The sequence below is a fragment of the Astatotilapia calliptera genome, chromosome 3, assembly GCF_900246225.1.
Source record: "Astatotilapia calliptera chromosome 3, fAstCal1.2, whole genome shotgun sequence".
NCBI classification, from domain to species: domain Eukaryota; kingdom Metazoa; phylum Chordata; class Actinopteri; order Cichliformes; family Cichlidae; genus Astatotilapia; species Astatotilapia calliptera.
The window spans coordinates 17052598-17073329 of NC_039304.1; the positions used below are offsets into that span (position 1 = coordinate 17052598).

The following is a 20732-nucleotide window of genomic DNA, read 5'->3' on the forward strand; positions in this document are numbered from 1 at the left end:
GTTCAAAAATACCTTTACGAAAAATATATTTTGATCAATCTCAACAGTCAGAGAATCTACAGTCTGTAATGATTATTAATCATTGGTTACAGATGTAACCCTTCATTGGTGCAAGGATTCCATTTTATGTCTGTCAAATTGTTTTATCTTTGGTATTTTCAATAGATTCAACAGACAAAATGTAAATAATTTATGTGTTTGTGTGGCTGGCTTTGGGTTTTTTGTTATGCATAGACACAACACAGCCTTTTTCATGCTTGAATGACTCACAGATCAGCGTTAAGTTGCTTAATAAACAACAAAAAAACCATCTCTAAATGTAAAAGGAATGAAAATAAATGAAAAAGCAGCCAATATCCAAAGTCTGACTGCTTAGAAATACATCATAAAGAAACAAGGCGTGGCTAAAGACCTTTACACAGTGCTGAATTTGACGTAATTTAATGTATTATGTCTATGTTAATGTTACAAAATGCATGCTGTCCTAAAATTAACATGAACAAAATATTATTTTTAAAAATGACTGTCCTTATCTGACACTATCTTCTCTAATCCTGGTCAGCTGTTAAAAGAATGATACTGTCATAGTATTTTTCACACTCAACAATGAATTAAAAAAAGATTCATGGTGGGAACTAAAACCCGGAATATATTTTAGAAAAGCAGGCAAACCTCGTCCTGTGGAGAAATACGACATAAAAATGTTTATGTAGCGAGGTCTTAGTGGGTTAGGACAAATGAGAGGAAGTGTTCCTCTCCTGAGGTTTTGCTGTGACAGACACGCTGTCAGTGATGTTTTTCTCTGGTCTGTGAATGCAAAAGAGCTCCTTAGAAGTAAATGTAAAAAGAATTTTATGTAACGTTACATACAAACAAATGATTAAAAACATAATTATCTCAGTAAATGGCTGGATGAAAAAGAATACTAAAACTAAAAAAGAAAGTGAAAGATGCTGTAAAAGGAAGTTGAAGCAACATGCTCACATGCCCATGTTATATGTGGCCATGTTCCTGCAAGAGTCCCTTTCAAGGAAGTCCTGCCAGACACACAAACAGGTTGGTCTGCAACAGCCTACATAACACTTTCACACTTTAATTTGCTAACTATTTTGAGACAGGAATGATGTTTACAAGCTTTCTAAAGTGGATTTCTTATGGAAATATCTGTTTGTTGAACTTTTTTGGGTATCCAATAACCATTTAGATTTTAGAATTAACAATTTGCTCTTTCACAGACTACTATTTGTGATTTGAAATTCTTCTGTATGCTGCAAAAGACAATCAGTAAAAAGTAGGTAATATGCTTTTACATTATCAGGTTTTTCCTTCATTTTAAATCATACATTGTAATTTTATTCACGTGTTATATCATGGTATGTTTCCATTTATCACTTAACAGTATAACAGAAATATAAAGTGGAGAATATCTTGTGGCTTTCTTTGTGTCATTTTAGGTTTGATTAAAAAATAGTTACACGTCCTTCTGGCAGACTTACAACGTAAAAAGGATTTTTTTAAAAAAAGTAAAATTCATTGTCTTTCTTCAGTCTACCTGTTTTTATTTGCCAATTTAACAGATGAATGTGTTTTGTGTCTTTTTAGGACAGATATAAAACTAGAAATAATGCCAGAGAGTGAAAGACCAAAATGCACCTCCGAACCTCGAACAACAATATTAGGTGAGAGGCTGATGTGGAAATTCTTCTACACATGTGCAGACGGTGCATAGTGTTATGTGGGACTCACTGTATCTGCTCTTCTTTAGGGTGTATCCTGGTGATTTCCTGCATCCTGTTCATTGCTCAAGTGATAGCTGGTAAGTGACAGACACTGTTGTTGTAATGATCAGTTTAAATTCAACAGAATTTTATTTTGACATTTGTTTCTGTTTTATCCCTGTACACCACAGCTTTAGCAACTGATGAATGCAAAGGAGAGTTCTACATCCCCATATGCATCTATAATTATGGATTCATATCTGCATTTCTGGCACTGAGCATGTGCACAGCGAAAAGAATGCAGCAGTTTCCAATTACACCAAGAAAGCAGTTGCTGTACCTGCTGCACCGAGGGCGGTGCAAGTGGTGCAACATAGGCTGTTGCTCTGTGCCCCTCCTCGTCGTCTGTTTCTTTTACCTTGGTGGTAAGCTTTAATTACTTAAGTAAAAGAGAAAAAGTACAGGCAAGTTATACTCTGAATAGTAATAAAAAAAAAACCCAGGTTTTTAGTTTATATTGATCTTCAATGAATGAATTACTGTTGTTGTTTTTAACAATGCACTACAACAGTATTTTAAATATTTTTACAGTTAATGTGTTCATGTACTCGGATATAAAACCCAACTTCAATAAGAGCGTAACCACAGGCATTATCTACTGCAACAAGACTTTCTACCTGTTTGCATTTTGGAGCACCAACCTGACCTACGGCCTGTTGGGGCTGCTGTTCATCACTTTTTGGTGTTGTAAACGACAACAGCCTGAAGACGGAGATGAGGCTCAAATACTCGTCCAGCATTACCACACTAGGATCCTATGGTTCACTGTATATGAAGTCTAATGTATGTACTTTTAAAAATTCTAACAGGTTATCATATTGCAACAAAACTATTACTATATGCTTCTTAATTGGTTTTGCCTTGTAGAAAAATGTTTGTTTCTACATTATTACCAGTTTCTGTGCTGTTTTTAAATACATCCATGTAATGTTACTTATGTATAACCACTGTTGATACCAGGTAATTACTACTGTATTGTATTTGACCAAATTCCTGTGTATTTTGTTTGAACCTAAATATATTTACCTACAAAAACATTAGAAACAGCAGATCAGGGGAAGAATAATTCAAGGCTTTGGAGGAAAAAGTAATTATACTAGAAATTAAATTAAATAAAAGAAATTTAAGTAGTTGATCATTTCCAGGTATTTTAGAGGTGGGAAGAATCCTTTTTATTTTTACATTTTTATTATGAAATATATTGTTGTGCGTCCTGCCTCTCACCCTATGACAGCTGGGATAGGCTCCAGTCCTCCTGTGACCCTGAATGTGCATCATAAGAATTTAACTATTTAATTGTGCTCTTACACTATATATACAATTTATATTAGACTACATCATGTAAAATGTAATAGGGACTGTCCTACCATTTGTAATAACAACAACAAACATTGCATAGCAAAGGCCCATGTGATCTTATAATGATGGAGTCAGGTCTAATTTGATTTTCTTCTTTCATAAACACTGTTCCACCATCAACCAGCAAGTTCAAAAGGACAGTAAGAAAACTACAAAACACTGAAATAACATAAATTGAGAAAGACTCCAATGAATTTTCTTTTTTCTTTTTTTTTTAGATGCAAATGCAAAATTGAACTCAGCAGAATTAACAAGAAGTCTCTAAATCTTTTGACTGAGACTTGAGAAGCAAAAGGTGTAGAGACTTGTTGATGACCCCTGGAAACCTCCAGTCAGTTGGTTGCGAGAGGTTGGGGGCAGTTGCTAAATGAAACTGGTCTCAAGTAGGTATACCATGCTGGATTTAAAAACCTTCTTGTGTTTCCTTTGGATGCAAGTAGATTGCAGCAGTCCCCAACAAGAGCCAACCTTCAACTTGCCACAATAAGAAATGTAGCTCATTATTTTTCAGTATACCATTAGTGCCTTTTAAAAGGCGTTGGTTGCAGCAGTAAGGAGCAGCTGTTATTTTGAAGGTGTTACATATTTAACATTACACCTCTGAACAAAGGGGAGAAACAGAAATGTTACTGTAGTGAACTTATTTTGACATATACACAATTTACAAATGGCTTCATAAAAACATTTACAGTGGCTGCTGTCAGATTCAGGATAACCACAGGACGTACAAAATGTGCCGTACCCTTACTGTTGACATCAAATCCTGATTGAATCTATCAAAAATATTGTGATAACCTTACCCAACCTGGAGGAGAAACAGTTTCACAAGGAGGTGACCCAGAAAAATATGGAGGGCAAGGAGTGACAAAATGAATTATTAAATCAGAATCAGAATACTTTTGTAACCCAGGTCCCACGTAGCTATGGTAAAGCTAGAGTATATAGTACAATGAGACTGGGCCTGGGTTCGTAGTGCTACTAATAATAATACCTGATACCCTCTAATTGCTATAATAAGGACCACCACAACTGTATTTTACACAAATTTATCCCTCACCGGGTATTTATTTAGACAAAAGAAATGAATAAAATAAACAGTTACTTTAATAAAATGGATTGAATTCAAATAAACAAACAAAAATACTGTAAAAATGACTACATGGATTTTAAATAAAAGATTATCAACCCAAAATACCTCCTTTTTAGGTATTTCAACTGTTGTTTCAGCTACAACAGCTCACACCTTTAACATGGATGAATTTCAACCTTTGACAATAACTTTGATCAACTACACACTTACTCAATTTAAACCGATTGTGTAACAGTGGGCCCACACACACACACACACACTTTAACCTGTCCACACTACACCTGTAGCACGGTGCTTGATGCAGGCCTGATTCGAAGTTCGGGTGCGGTGAGGCCTAAAACTGATGGCCGCTTCACTCAAACTGAGCAATAAACAAAATATGTGCACTTTAGTTCCAGTTAGTACTCACGAGTCCAATGAGTTTGTTAGTGGGGCAATCAGAAACGGGCAGTTAGTTCACCAGTAGTGAAGACCGAATAATTGCAGACAGGGCTACACTTTATTCATCCCGAGGGAAATTAGGGTTACAGCAGGCAGCACGCTAATGGCGCATGCGCACTCACAAAGGAACCTTCTGACCAACTTTACACAAACATCACATTGGGCAGACATGTCAGAAGGTAGGCTGATAGGAAAAAACAATGAAAATACACTACATGAGGTAAGAGGAGGAGAAAAAAAACTCCACTCAGACTGAGCTCCTAGTGGGAGAACAGTTTGATAACAGAAAAAACACCTCAGCACAAAAGCACATGACTATCCATACACCATAGAAACACGAGACAAGCAACAGGGGCGGGTAAAGGGTAAGAGAGAGCCGGTGTAGACAGCGCATCCGGTCCTGCAGCAGCTGTGCTGGTCCAGTTCACTGCTATCTTCCCCGGTAGGGCACAAGCATCGAAGGCGTTGGAAAGGGAGGGGGATGAGTGAGTGCTTATCAGTGTAAGTGTGTGTGTGTGCGTGTCCATAGTTTAGCTGAGACAGTGTCCTTCGGCCTATCAGGCTAAGTAAACAGTCCTCCAGCCAATCCAGGTGTCCTTGCATGGGATGGGAAGAATAGCCGTAACACAGTCGTTATCAGGGAGTGATTGTTCGGCTCCAGCCTTGGGCCTGCAGCTGGCGCCGTTATGGGGGTCTGCAATCTCAATGTTGATTTGTAAATTTCCATGCGAGCAGCCCAGGAGAATTTTCAGGCTGCCCTAACCGACACTGGCCTCTCGATCTCCCGTTGGAGAGTCGCGAGCCTCCCCATGATGGTATCAAGCTTCTGATCCATGGTGTTGTCATTCTTTTGATTCTGAGACCTCACAACTGCAATGATCCGTTCCATGATGTCGTCCAACTTTCGCTCAAGGGTCCCATTTTGAGCAGACCTCTCTCTGATGTATCCCCCCATACGCTCAATGTTGTTGCTTTGAGCCTTCACAGCAGCTGTAAGCGTCTCCAAGGTGTTGACCATATTATGTTCGTTGTGAGAGGTCGCGCCTCGTCCCATCGCTTCAATTCCAGTGGGCAGCCTTGGGGGGGGTTTGAACAGCCGGTTCCGCTCTCTTATTTCTCCGATAAACCAGGGCTAAGCCAACTCCGATCAGCACGAACCCTGTTATCATGGTTCCGAATAGATAGATATCTTCAGCTTCCTCGATCGGCAGTCCCGCCAGACACATGACCCTCCAGTTCTGCCACCCGTCCATCGTGTATCCGGCAGGGAAAGTCCCTCCAGGGCACTCAGGCTCTCCCGAGCCCAGACTTCTCGTTGAGAAAAGGGTGTCAATAGCATTCAGAGACCAGTTGATCAAATCCATAATTCTTTTAGGTTTTAGAGAACGACCGTGTGAGTCTATTCCAGGGAAAGTAATGCACACGAGACAAGACAAGGACATAGAGGCTAAGCAGGGAAGATAAGGGTGAGGAGGAGAGGAGAAAAGTGCGACCGCCTTCGCTGAGAGCCAAAGAGAATAGTTAAATACGTCATTGAATAATCAATTAAATGTTTCATTAATTAATTACAATAGAAGTTGATTAATTCAGTAAATATTTCAATAATTAATTAAATCCCCATTCATTTCAATTAAAACATTTAATAAATTATTTATTTATTTCAAATGTTATTTTATTAGTGACACATATAATTAATTAATTTTTTATTTCAATGTTTGAATCTATTACTGACACGTTTAATTATTTATCTAATAATGTAGTTTTTTTTTTTAATTCATTTTGGCTGTGTTCTTGAATTAATTTTATCTGTCAGCCTCACCCATCAAAGCCAGGGGGCGGGGTTAACGCTGATCGAGTCAAAACCATCGCTTTAGCCTTGTGGCCATTCTTTCAGTGGGCGTTTCGTGACACCAACAAAGTACATATAAAAACTAACAAAACTTTAAATACTCTGTTTATGTGCCACCAGATACACTTTTAATATTATTGTCAGGACTGCTAAAATTTATATAATAAATACATCATTAATAAATAATTAAATGTGTCAATAATTAATCAAAAATGGAAATAAATAAATAATTAGTCAAATGATTCATTATTAAGTAATTAAATGTGCCATTAATTAAATACAATTTGAAATACAGTGGTCCCTCGCTATAACGTGGTCCACCTTTCGCAGCCTCGCTGTTTCGTGGTTTTTTTGCATTTTGCCCGTGTGTTTGGCACGCCGTCTATCGTTCTTATCTCTTTTATTTGTTTTATTTTATTGCTTTTAGTCAATTTTGTGCAACATGTCAGCCCTACACTGTCTTATGATCGCCAGACATTATTGGAAATAAGTTTATCCACCCAAATTTTAGCTCTTTTTGGAAACAACAACCTGTGTTACTTCCCTGTTTGGAAGTAACCCCACCGCACTAGCGTTACTTTCTACTGCCACTGGATTTGTGGAAGCGACACAGGAGAGGGAGAGGGGGTAACCGTGGAGGTCACCTCATCAAGCTGAGATTCCGGATTTCTTGTTTTCCTCTGGTTTAATTAATGCCAGATTGGTGGCAAATAAGACCTTCATTTTGAAGGAATTTTTCTCTTCCCATCGCTGGATTTTCTTTGTTTGACTGAAACTTGGATTCCATCATTCCAACCATTTATCTGAATTATTGCTGGCTGGCTGCGATAGTGCCCCGAGAGTTTCTGGCTGTGGGAGAGTGCTAGCTGTTGTTTTTAAGGCACATCTTGACTTTAAGCAGCTATCCCCATGAACACGCCACACCAGTTTTGAACTCTGTTTGTGCGAACTGGGCCACTCGTCTTCGCTGTTGTGGGCGATTGTTTATCAAACAATATAATAAATATAATAAGGAGTTTTTATCCGAGTTCTCAGAGTTTCTTGCTGATTGTGCATCATGGTATAACCAGATCCTTCTGCTCTGTGATTTTAATACATACGTCTGCTGTATATTAAAATTATAGATTTTGTAAGTCTTTAGCCAGGGAGACTTTCTGGACTTAGTAAACTCTTGTAATTTTGTTCTGTGCCACTCAAGAACATGGTCACACACTGGACTTGGTTTTGTCACATAGTTTATCTGTCCATAACGTACTCATCGAGGACGCAGAGTTCTCTGACTATATGTCTATTTTATGAAACATTGTTCTTTTTAATCCTGTTGTTAAACGGGCTGTACCTGCTTGATGTTATTGTGCTTTTGGCTCAGATACTCCCAGGTTTTCCATATTGTTTGACCAGAGACAATAGAAGGTAACAAAACAAAAAATATGGCAGTTGTTGACACACATGACCAAAACACAGCCAGTTCTGATGAAGAATACTCTTACCAAAAGATTCCATGTTACAGGCTGAGATCTCAACAGGAAGAACATCCACATACAGTGCACCATCCTCAGGCTGAGCACCAGCTCATGAATTCCACTGTCGTGGAGGAAACTAACATCCCAGATCAGAGTGAGAATGTAACTCAGGCCCACTACAGAGCTTTTGAGGATGTTGCACTGGATGACGAACATCACACTGAGCCAGACTAGCATAGCAAGCCACCAGCTAACCCAACAGCTGATGGGAATAAACAACAAGAAGAAACAGAGAATGTGAGGAGATCGCAGCAAACTGGCAGGCTAAGAGAGAGGTTGACCTATAACAGTTGAGCAGCAGTTGAATGCAGGGGTGAACTCTCTTCTGCCCATATACCCTCTCCAGGGTATTCCCAGTACTCTTCCACTCCCATACTACACAGACCCACATCCATACCTGGACAACTGTTACACTCAACCACAGTAGCTAGACACATACTTCCCTTAACATAAAAAATGTCAGGAGACATGAAAAAAAAATAGGGGAGAGTGTAAAAGGTTAAAATGTGTGTTTGATAAATTTGGATTAAACTAATTGTTAAAAGGTTAAGAGATAAAAAGACTTATGGGGATTTTAGTTCAGATTATTTCTTCATACAAGAAAAGAAGGGAAAAAGGGAACACCCCAGTATATCTTCTTTGTGTTTGTTATGTGCTTAATTGCTGATCCCACTACACTTCACATCTTCCATGGCATTACTTAAAAATACCACTAGGTGGCGCATAGCGCTCAGGAGGAGCGTGAAGTCCCCTAGGAGGAAAAACTACAGAACAAATCCTGCAGTTAAACTGTAAACAAGTTCATGTTCACTATCCTCAGAAGAATATAGATGGCACCTTTGTGAGGGGGGGGGGGGGTACCCTCATTCCCGAGCTTAAAAAACTGGCACCTTTCGCACGTACGAGCACGCGCACATGCACTCTAGTGAACGCGCATTCACTCAGCCGAGAAAAGGGGCACTTCCGGGCCAAGCAGGTTCCACTGTGCGCGCTCTGTCTTCTCCTAGTTAGGTTCATCAGTCGCTGTGGGCATTTTGGCTTTTCATGGTAAATTTATAAAAACAGGAATTACTTTGTCTTTTTATCCTGACACTATAGAAAGACTTTTATTGTTAGACAGTCGAGCTGAAAGGGCAAATTGTGTGTGTGTGTTGGATTCTCACATTGTTTTTAACAACTTTGTTGACTGTTTCAGACTTTAAGACGCCGTGTATCTCAAGAAATGGGGAGACAAACTGCTTTTTGTCTGTTTTTGCCCAGTGGAGATGCAGATCCCAGCATGAAAGCTGAGGGACCAGCCAGCCGGCAGAAAGGCCAGATGGCAGGACATGCTTTGGAGCCGACTTTGAGCGTTTATGACAGGCGTGCGTTGCTTATGCATAAGAGAAAAGCAACAATACAGCATGTTTCTCTGCTCCAAGACATCCGCGGTCCTTTCACACGGTAAGTATGTCTGTTATAGCCTGCGCTTCATAAATGTCCCTGTCTGTCAGTGCTGATTATTCAAACCCTGTTTAAAACGCCACTCATTTGTTGTCCAAAAACATTTCCTTTAAATTTGCAAAGTTACTGATTTAAATATATATATATTCGATTTTTAGCTGGATGTCACACATATGATACTCTTGAGCATATTTATATAGAAAAATTCACAGTGGTATAACCATGTTAAATAAAAGATGCCCAAGTGTGCACCAATGCACTCTAATGCAAGCCTTTAAACTGTATGTTGATAAGTACATGAAGCATATCTCTATAGCTAGAAAAGAGTCTCTATCCATACTTTGTGGATCTGCTGGTTTGTTTTTTAATGTGGCACTTTTTTCACAAACTGCAGATGATGAAATCCTCTTTATTTGAGAAAGTGTCCCTAAGCAATTTCTGCTCATAATTACTGAGTTCCCTAACTACTTCTTTACTATGTCAGTAAACATTTTCAACAAGAAAGGTTAAAGACACATCTTAATTGAAGCTAAGACAAAAATTGGAATGAATTTTATGTTCATATTAAAGAGTGAAAATCCAAAAGCTGCTGCAATCCTTTGCGTTAATGATCTCTCTCTCTCTCTCTCTTGCGCTCTGTGTGTGTGTGTGTGTGTGTGTGTGTAATGCTGCGTGTGCTACTATGTGAGTTTGTGTGTGTGTGTGTGTGTGTGTGTGTGTGTGCTCGCAGAAGGCAGACCATGGCAGGAGCTTCTTTTTCAATGCATTTCGAAACAACCTTTTTTCTTTTACAAAAAGTGTATTTCATACATTGGAATAAATGTATTCTTTTCTATACTTTATAAGTATGAAACTAAAGATTTTGAGTTCATGCACATTGTGAAACAAGAATATAAATCTTTCTGTCACAATGACTTCTATATAAGAGCATGTTGTTTATGGGGATAATGTGAAAAATCTCTTGCGGGCTCTAATAATGATCATCATCTAACTCTGGACATTTTCATGACAAGTGACTAACGAGAGAACATGTTTTTCATCGTAAAGACTGTCATATGAAGCACTGTTAAAGTGTCACTTCAGTAATGTTGACTCATGTTTTTTAATAGAAGACTTAAAACACTAAACTCTAATTTCAGGGGTTTATTTTTTAGGTTTACAGAATATAACATCTGGTAAGACGATGAATTTTACTTCTCACTGTTTGTGCTATGTGCATCTATTTATCATATATGTTGCTTTGCTCTGTAAACTGTAAAATGTTTCATTGTATTCATGAAATAAACCAGACTTTCACTGTCTGCATCTTTTAGTGTTAATTTAGTGTTTAGTGACTCAGCAATGATAAGTAAAGATATCCTAGGCGAAGAAAATTAAAAGTTTTTATTTATTTATTTATTTTGCTCTTCAGATTAAAGAAAAAATATGTTTAACAATTCAACAAGACCCACACCTTCAACACATGTACATTCAAATTTTGGAACAGGCTCAACATTGCTGTTGGTCAATAGTTTTTATCCACTCTCAAAAGTCATTTTATGGCTTTAATATTTCCAGCTGATAAGGAGACTTACTGCATTTCAAATGCGCATCCAAATGCTTTAAACATCCACTTTGTCTGTAACGACAGTATCAAACTACGGAGTACTGTTTTTACTAAAATTCAACATTTTCAGATGAAAATTTGCCCTCTTTTTTCACTGTAACACCCCCATCAGTACCATTTTTTTAGGATGAAATTCTTGGGGATTCTTTTTTTTTTTTAAATATTCATGCTTTTAGGACTGAGGGTATCTAATACGCATGTTGTCACTAGTGATGGGCAGATGAAGCCCCATGAAGCACTGGAGCTTTTCATCCAATTGGTTCACCCCAACGCGAAGCTTCATGAAGCTTCATTTGCTCTAGCAGGACACCTACTGGACGTAAAAATAATAGCTGGCATGAATTTGAAGAGTGTGGCATTTTGCACACAGCCTGTAAATGTCAACAACAAAAGGAGTGTGTAAAACATGTATATTGTAGTGATGGCAGTATACTGTGTATATTTATGCTGGCAGTATGGAAAATGATTATTTGCGGCAAAGTTCGAACCGCTTCATGAACCAGTCACGTGGTACAGCCGGGCAGCGAGGCTTCGGACGTCATCATTTTCAGCTCCTCCCATAAATGAAGCAAGCCTCGATACGCGCTTCGCGGAAACGCCCCCTCCATTACTCGACACACGCTCCGAAGCCTCGATACAGAACGTCCCATCACTAGTTGTCACTATGTTTTGTACTACCAGCTGTGAGGGCTCTGCTTTTACTTTGAGCAGTCTGGTTTTATTTTGTCTCGTGAGTGTGTGTTTTTCAAAGGAGATCTTCATCAGTTTGATTTTGTTACCACAAACTTTGTGTGAAGTTCACAACAGATGTAAAGAGATTTAAACACACCAGTTTAAGGAGGCAAGCAAGGGTCGGACCAGCTGCACAGGACAGGTGAAGCAGAGAGTGTCCGGGGAGATGTGCAACAGAAGCAGAGGGAACATTTTACTAGATGATAAATGGCAGATTTAGATGATTACGGATTTTGTTGACAAGATTAAAAGACACATCCATCAGAGTTCAGCAACATTTCAGTTTGCTTAAATTAAAGTTTTTAAACTACACGGAGTTTGTTTTCTCCTCTGATAATCTAATCAGATTAATCAGTTTTCAGCCTTCATTCATATTGAAATGTTGAAATCTTATAGAGATACGCTTCATGTACTTATCAACATACAGTTTAAAGGCTTGCATTAGAGTGCATTGGTGCACACTTGGGCATCTTTTATTTAACATGGTTATACCACTGTGAATTTTTCTATATAAATATGCTCAAGAGTCTATCATATGTGTGACATCCAGCTAAAAATCGAATATATATATATTTAAATCAGTAACTTTGCAAATTTAAAGGAAATGTTTTTGGACAACAAATGAGTGGCGTTTTAAACAGGGTTTGAATAATCAGCACTGACAGACAGGGACATTTATGAAGCGCAGGCTATAACAGACATATTTACCGTGTGAAAGGACCGCGGATGTCTTGGAGCAGAGAAACATGCTGTATTGTTGCTTTTCTCTTATGCATAAGCAACGCACGCCTGTCATAAACGCTCTGTAGCAAAGTCGGCTCCAACGCATGTCCCGGCATCAACTGGCCTTTCTGCCGGCTGGCTGGTCCCTCAGCTTTCATGCTGGGATCTGCATCTCCACTGGGGCACGGCAAAACTTGTGAGTCCTATGCTTCTTGACCGCTCGCTGAGAATTAACAATTAAAGAAAGTGATCCAACACGAAAATCAAATCAAACAGCGCAGTCGGAATTGTCCACACGCTCAGTTTCACAAATAAACAAACAAACAAAAAAAAAAACTTGCACCAGCCATACTGTCCATAGACACAGGAGGGAAAACTGAAAACCTCCAAGAAACTGAAACTGTAATAAATTAATCACGCTAAAGCCGCCTCTACATCATTTCGGAAATGTCCAGAGCCTTTATACACAGCATATGCCAAGCAGACTCAGTGCGAGATAAATAATATGTAGCCTTAGAATTTACATCTACAGTTTAAAGAGACACACGGTGCTTTCGCTATTGTCTCTAAACATTGGGATCCATAAACAACAACAACAACAACAACAACAAAACAGTTTTATCAACAGAGGACCCATGAAACGAGCAAAGCTGACAGTTCTGAAGAGCACAGTGCACGCTCTTATTTCACAAGTTGGCCTACATTTTCCAGAAAGACCACACAGTTAAAACCTGTAAAAAATACTGAATTAAGGGGAAAAAAAAGTTTCACACTATGTTTCACCAAATTAAAAACAAATCCCGCAAAGCTGCTTCTAACACAAACATTTATCTTTCAAATCAGTGTCTAAAAAGCACCATTGAAAATATGTGATCCTGCAATTACAAAAGTAACTCCTGTTTGTACAAATTCACACTGAAAATCAAAATGCATACAGCGGTTGATAAACAAGATTAAAATAATGTATTGCACATCTATGTTTTGAAGATGGCATCAAAAGTCAATGCATATTTTGTCTAAACAATTTGAAATTTAGACGGTCAAATACACAAACTAACGTGCGGGTGTCAGGCTCAAGGAAGGAGTTCGCTGGCCCTTATCAACCTTTATCTTTTTTCCCCCACCCTCAAAAACAGACAGCAGTTCATCTCCCCATTTCTTGAGATACACGGCGTCTGAAAGTCTGAAACAGTCAACGAAGCGCAGTTGTTAAAAACAATGTGAGAATCCAACACACACACACACACACACACACACACACACACACACACACACACACACACACACACACACACACACACACACACACACACACACACAATTGGCCCTTTCAGCTCGACTGTCTAACAACAAAAGTCTTTCTAAAAAAGTATCCTGACACTAATAGTTCCAGTAATTCCTGCTTTTATAAATTTACCATGAAAAGCCAAAATGCCCACAGCGACTGATGAACCTAACTAGGAGAAGACAGAGCGTGCACAGTGGAACCGCTTGGCCCGGAAGTGCCCCTTTTCCGGCTGAGTGAATGCGCGTGCATGTGCGCGTGCCAGGTTTTTAAGCCCGGGAATGGGGGTGTGCGGGGGACATATTTTTACACCGGAAGCTGTCTACTGTCGTTGTTTATATTTACTGCGGGAAGAAACAGTAAAAACGGCGTTTTATAAGGAAAACGCTCGAAAGCGCTCTCCGCCTGTGAGCAACAAACAAAAACAAAACACCCCCACCATTTCCTATTGGTCAAAAAATATACCATGTCGACCAATCAAAACATGGTACTTAGTTGATTAGGGAGGGGGGAAGTTTTAGGAGTGATTTACGACATTTAGCGCAAATCTTGTGTAGTTAGTGTGTAGTGTAGTTTTGTTGTGTGTCAGAACAATGAGGTGACTGCTGAATGTTACAGGTGTTACAGGAGTGATACATCTCCTGTTGTCAGGCCTGCAGGTATCAGGCTGTTGTTCTCCTTTATCTCATAGTGGACAGAAATTATTTTTTGGAGTGGTACAAATAATTTGTGTGACATCAGATTTGATGCAGAACAGCTGATTGTTCTGTAAATAATTTGAAATGTTTGTTTAAAAAAATGTCTTGGTTGCATTTTTAGGTTAAACAGCTGCAAAAATCTTTGTTTGCAAAACTCAGTTACTTTTTTGAAGAAGTAACTATATAATTAATTGCCCAACATTGGTCATTATATACTATATTTTGCAGAGAGAGTTACAGGACTCTCTCCCAGATCACAGACTCATAGTACAAGTCAGAGCTTTATTAAAAAAGAAAGAAAGAAAGTTGTGTTTTCAAAATTGGAGTTCAAGTTATTTTTACTTCCAGTAGTGTTAACATACTACACAGGTCATGAACAAGATTTATTAAAGTTTTCATTGTAAGTGGGCTAAAGCAGTTAATTAAAAGTAGTCTAACGTAAATGTAAATGCTGTAATTTGATTATTTTAATAAACCATGTAACTTGGATGGATTCGATGCTGGTGTGACCACAGTGCACACGTCTGCTGTTGCTCACAGTGGTCCACGGGATCGCTCAGGGAGTTTGTGTGTTTGCTCAGACACATGAAAAATTAGAGGGAACATTGGGTATGAGGTAACTGTGTCAGATCATATACCTTTTGGTTTTACTGTGAATGTGGAACAAATGCCAGCAACAACTGGAAATAATATTACCAGTGTAAAATTAGACTGGTCAGCATGTAGTGAAGATGATTTCTTAGCTTATCATAGTAATACCGATATACATCTGAACAACATTTCTTTGCCCAAAGAAGCTATTTTGTGCAAGGATGTCAACTGTAAGAATGCTGTGCATAAACATTTACTCTGCTCCATGTATGATGATATAGTGACTGCTCTGTATGAAAGTGGTACACTGCTTGATAAACAATATAAGCATAAGAGACCTAACATCAGACCTGGCTGGAAAGAACATGTATCCATGTACCATGATGAAGCTCGCATAGCTTATAAATGTTGGGCCATGGCTGGAAGACCTAAACAAGGCCCAGAATTTGAACAGAAAAATGTGCGAATGCCAGATATAAGTACGCTGTTCGCTTTATAACTAAAAATGAGCAAATGGTGAGAGCAGATTCTTTGGCCAGGAAAATGCTGTGTAATAATATGGCAGATTTTTGGAAAGAGGTGAAAGCTCTTAATAACTGTAAACCATCTCTACCATCAACTGTTGAAGGTGTTTCTGGGGCAGATAACATTGATAGCATTATGGAGACAGCATTACAGTGCGTTGTTTAACTGTATAAAAAGTGATCCATATGAGGACAATCTTGACATGAGTAATGACACAATAAGTGTAAGGACACATGAAGTATATGAAGCCATTCATAGGTTATCTGATAATAAATCCTCTGATTTGGATCACATCACTGCAGAACATTTAAAACATGCTAGTTTAAGGCTCCTCTACTAGCGCTCTGTTTCACTAGGTTTATGATTCGTGGCATATTACCAGACTCAATGCTGTGTATTTTATTGGTACCAGTTATGAAGGACAAAGCTGCAAAAGTGAGCTGTTTGGATAATTACAGGCCGATTACACTAGCCAGTATTTTATCTAAGGTGTTAAAAAGAATCTTGTTTTTAGTGTGTTCATCTCGTCTCTGAATAATCAGTTTGGCTTCAAACCAAAGGACAGCACTGACATGTGCATATATGCACTCAAGGAAATAGTCAGTTTGTATAGGGCTAAAAATTCATCTGTCCTCATGTGTTTCATTGATGCCTAAGGCATCAAGTGAGCCACAGAAAACTTTTTGATAAACTGAAGAGACGGGGAGTTCCTCAATACATCGTGAGGATTTCCTCTTACTGGTACGCTCATCAGAGCACGCAGGTTAAATGGGGAAGCAGTATTTCTGCCCCCTTTGGTGTCAGCAATGGTGTCAGACAGGGTGGGATTTTGTCTCCAATTTTATTTAATCTATATGTTGATGATTTGTCAACATATAGCTTAAATGTTGACAAACATTTAATCTATATGCTGAGAGCCTGTAACACTGGGTGTATATTATAGGTAAAACATTGATAAATCATCTCATGTATGCAGATGACCTGGTTGTTTTTAGTCCAAGCAGTGCTGGGTTACAGGAGCTTCTTAATGTCTGTACTGAATATGGTGTGCAATATGATATAAAGTACAATGCTATTAAAAGTGCTGTTTTGATATGTAGAACCAAGCAGGATAAACAGCTAAATTTCCCTTTGTTTAAACTGGCCCAAAAAACTCTTGAAGTTCATAAAAAGGTGAAATACCTCAGTCACTTTATTACTGAGCAAATGAATGATGATGATGACATATACAGACAACGATGTAAGCTCTATGTGCAGGCAAAAACTATTGCACGCAAATTCAGCATTTGTTCACTTCCAGTTAAAGTGGCTTTGTTTAAAGCGTATTGCACACCGCTATATACTGCCCCCTTGTGGTCATCCTATAAACAACGTAGCATGCAGAAGCTGCATGCTGCATATAATGATGCGATGAGAATCCTTTGCAAGGATACCTTGAAGGGGTACTGCCAGCCAGATGTTTGTAGCTGTGGGTGTTTGGACTTTTAAAGCACTTTTAAGAAAGTTAATGTTCAATTTTAGAGAATGACTGGATGGTTTGAGTAACAGTATAATTTTAGCACTTACAGTTGATGCACCCTAAGTGAGGCTCTACATATTTGATCACTGCAGTGGTGAGGAGGAGAGGAGCAAGGAAACTGACAGAATATAATCCAGACCAAGAAATGAATGATGAGGAGGAATTCAATGATGAAAAGGAGCTGAGGCAGCCGTCAGATTTAAGTCAAAGAATGGGAACTTCTCCCCAAATGAGAATCATGTTAGGCTTTTAGCTGAAAATGTCATCAGGAAGGACCACAGGACGTACAAAATGAGCCATACCCTGGACTGTTGACATCAAATCCTGCTTCAATCAGTTCCCGACTGATTATCTGAGTAAATGGCCCATGAATCCTCATCGCAAATGCTCTCAGTGCAATGAGACCCTGTAACAGGAAGTTCAGACAACAACAGCACATTCATGTATGCCCACAACACTTCGAGACATGTTGTGAACACTTTGCCAAGACTCGCCACGACGTTCTTTTCTCGCCCTTAAAAGAAGACATGCAGGCAGGTACGGCTACAATAAACGATTTAAACTAACACACTTTTTATTGCTGTCATATAATACATCTGTTTTATTATTTGTTAACAACATGAAACACACAAAAAGTTTAGATCTTTCTTTTTCCACATTAGATTTTTACCTTGCTGTGTGGGCATGTATCATTTCTCTTATTCAGACAGTTAAAGACATCTTGAGCTTGTCTCACAGCTTTCTTTGTCTCTAGTCATGATGCCAGAGAGCGATAGATCTCAACACACTTGCATACCTCGAATCATAAGTAAGAAAGTGATTTTGAACAGTTTTGCACACATCTGCAGCTGCTGCATGATGTCATTTGTAACTGAAACTATATCGTGTCTTCCTTCAGGGTGTGTCTCTGTCATTTTCTTCATCATGTTTATTGTTCAGGCGATAGTTGGTAAGTGTGAGTGGCTCAATAATCAGACTGAATTCATTTAGATTCAGTTTATGTGTTGGAAATAAAATTTGAAAAATCAAATAACAAGAACTATGCAACGACAGTCATCTTCATTTACATGCTTGTGCTTTGTAGGATGCGTGTACATTTATGACTGTCCAAGGGCGCCCTCCATTCCTCTCTTTATGGTTATTTGTGGATTCATACCTGTCTTCTGGGGACTGAGCCATTGCAAGAGCAGGTGCAGTATTTTCTGCAACTGTCTGTTCCTCATCTTCTGCTTGGCCTGGTTTATCTTCGGTAAGTATCATGTTTCTGGATTATTTGACCCAGTATTTTAAATTTCTTGAGGTTTAGTAATTATTATGTATCATGTTTATGGTTTAAGGTTCTTTAGTTAGTTGTGAGTTTATTCTGTTTTGAGTTTCTGTATTTTCTGTCTAGTTTCTTGTCTGTTAGGTTCCTCTTGTCTCTCCTCTGAGTTGCCAGTATGTGTCTGTTGTGTCATCTATGTTCAACTCTGTCTCCTTCCATGTCGCTCGCCTCCTCGTTTCCTGGGTCTCAGTCATGCCTTTGCATTTTGTCTCCCCTTGGCTTACATATTCCCTCCTTGTGTGTCACTCCTTGTCTCCCCTCTTTGTGTTCATTTGTATTCATTTATGTTCTCCCTATTCTTCCCTGTCCCTCACTCGCGCTCTTTCTTTCTCCCTTGACTATTTCCGTTTTCCCTCTTTGTGTCGCCTTCCTTTGTGTCTCCAGTCAATCCTGTACTCTTGTGCATTCCTCCCTCTCGGTCATGCGTCTTGCGATGTGCTCAGTGTGTTCAATTTTGCTTCCCTCTGCGTCAATATGTCTGTCCCAGCTGTGTTCCCATGTGTGTCCACTGCCCTCACCACCGCTGTGTGCATTTAGTGTGTGAGTTTTCTTTCATTTTTTGTTGGGTGGTCTGTTAACCACGTATCATGTTCCAGGTATTCGTGGCTCTCTAGTCCAGGTTTTCATGCCTAGTTTTTGTTTACCCAGTTTAGGTTATTGTTTAGTTTCACCTTGGTTTGCTCTCGCCTTTTGTTTTGAACTGTTTCACCAGCCTTATTAAACAGCTCGCTTTCTGTTTAAACCGAGTTTTGTTCCATGCTTCTGCTTTTGGATCCACACCTTTAACTCCACAGTTTGTAGCGTCAGATTGTGGCAGTAAGCTTAATGTTATGTTCAGCTTCTTAACAGTGAAGGTTGTTTTTTGAATAGACAGCCTGGCACAGCAGTACATACCTGACATTTGAATATTTCTCAAAGACCAAGACAAGCTTCTCATGATAAAAATTAGACCAAAAACAAAACTTAAAGTAATTTTTGAAAAATGATACAATTATTGCCCCGTGCTTGCTGAAAATGCAAGCCTGTCAATTCAGCCTCCAGACTGCTCTTAATGCTCAGTTTATGACTTTTTCTACTGTTGGCTCTGTACAGCTCTGGCTGTGAGCACAAACATGCCACCTACTGTTCAAACTGTCAGTTTATGAGAGGTAGCCAATCAGAAGAAAGTTGGCTTAAAGGAAGAGGAGCCAAACACATACATATGACCTTGTATTCTACTTATTTGTTTTTATTATTTGTATTAATTAATTTTTTTCCTGGACCTCATTGTCTGTTATGTGATATCTGCCTTGAATGTAACAGTGCTTGTGATTGGTCTTTAAAGAGTATAGGTTGCATGAGTTTGACCATGTGAGTAGGGAGTGTTTGTAAGCTGTGAACAAATTGCCCTTTTGGGATTAATAAAGTTATTTGAATTTGAATCAAAACTTCTAGTTACAGACAAAGGATGAACTGAGAGGCTGCAAGAAGCAGAATATAAAACAAATCAGCATTATTTAAAAGTGTTAATGATGTAAATCAATCTAGAGCTGAAAGTGAGCATTAAAGAAAGACAACAAAATGAGCAGGATTTCGTTTTTGCAGGGCTTTAAAAAATTAAATGTATTTGTTTGAAAATGAAACCAGAATATTATAAATAATTAGCCACTCTAGAATTAAATTCACTTCAGTCATGCAGCTTTTAAACACAAATACAAATAAATAATAACTTGGTTGTGAGTTCAAACATTATATCTGAAAAGTCATTCATACTAAAGTTTACTAAATGATAGGGTTTTTTTTAACACAAGAATTAATGTATTACAGCAATATTTGCTGTTGACAAGCATGATCAGACCTTATTTTCTGAGATCTTACTCATATTTTTCTAGGTAGTTTTCTCATCTACTCCAATTATGAACTCGACTACGGCATGAACACTACAGACAGCAATCGTTACTGCAACAAGACGCTCTACCTGTTTGGATTTTGTTGCATCACCCTGACCTACATCCTCATAGGTGTTCTTGTTTTTACATTTTTTTTTGCTCGCTGCACCAACCAGATGGAGGTTTACGATGATGAGGCTCGGCCACTGCTGTGGCGCTAATCATATGAATGCATATATGTTTGTGTGTTCCCCACCTCCTCTGAGCCAAGTGGACCAATACTGATGAAACAGATTAGAATGGTGTCACAATAAAAAATGTCATATCAAATATATCACACTGTAATGGACATATACTACTACTAATAATAATGACGCT

General features: G+C 38.6%; 1 protein-coding gene across 1 annotated transcript; it reads left to right on the plus strand.

Annotated features, from left to right (window-relative positions):
• Window positions 1-948: 948 nt before the first annotated feature.
• LOC113018760 (uncharacterized) lies at window positions 949-2853 on the plus strand. The gene is made up of 6 exons (XM_026162117.1): window positions 949-1056; window positions 1236-1291; window positions 1603-1679; window positions 1766-1816; window positions 1910-2143; window positions 2310-2853. Exons 1-6 carry the CDS (start codon window positions 985-987, stop codon window positions 2558-2560), a joined length of 741 nt encoding a protein of 246 aa, XP_026017902.1. The 5' UTR covers window positions 949-984; the 3' UTR covers window positions 2561-2853.
• Window positions 2854-20732: the final 17879 nt, after the last annotated feature.

Coding starts and splice junctions, on each gene's coding strand:
- LOC113018760 (XM_026162117.1), top strand. CDS start 985: ATGCCCATGTTATATGTGGCCATGTTCCTGCAAGAGTCCCTTTCAAGG. Junction 1,680..1,765: donor ACCTCGAACAACAATATTAG/GTGAGAGGCTGA, acceptor GCTCTTCTTTAG/GGTGTATCCTGGTGATTTCC. Junction 1,817..1,909: donor CATTGCTCAAGTGATAGCTG/GTAAGTGACAGA, acceptor TGTACACCACAG/CTTTAGCAACTGATGAATGC.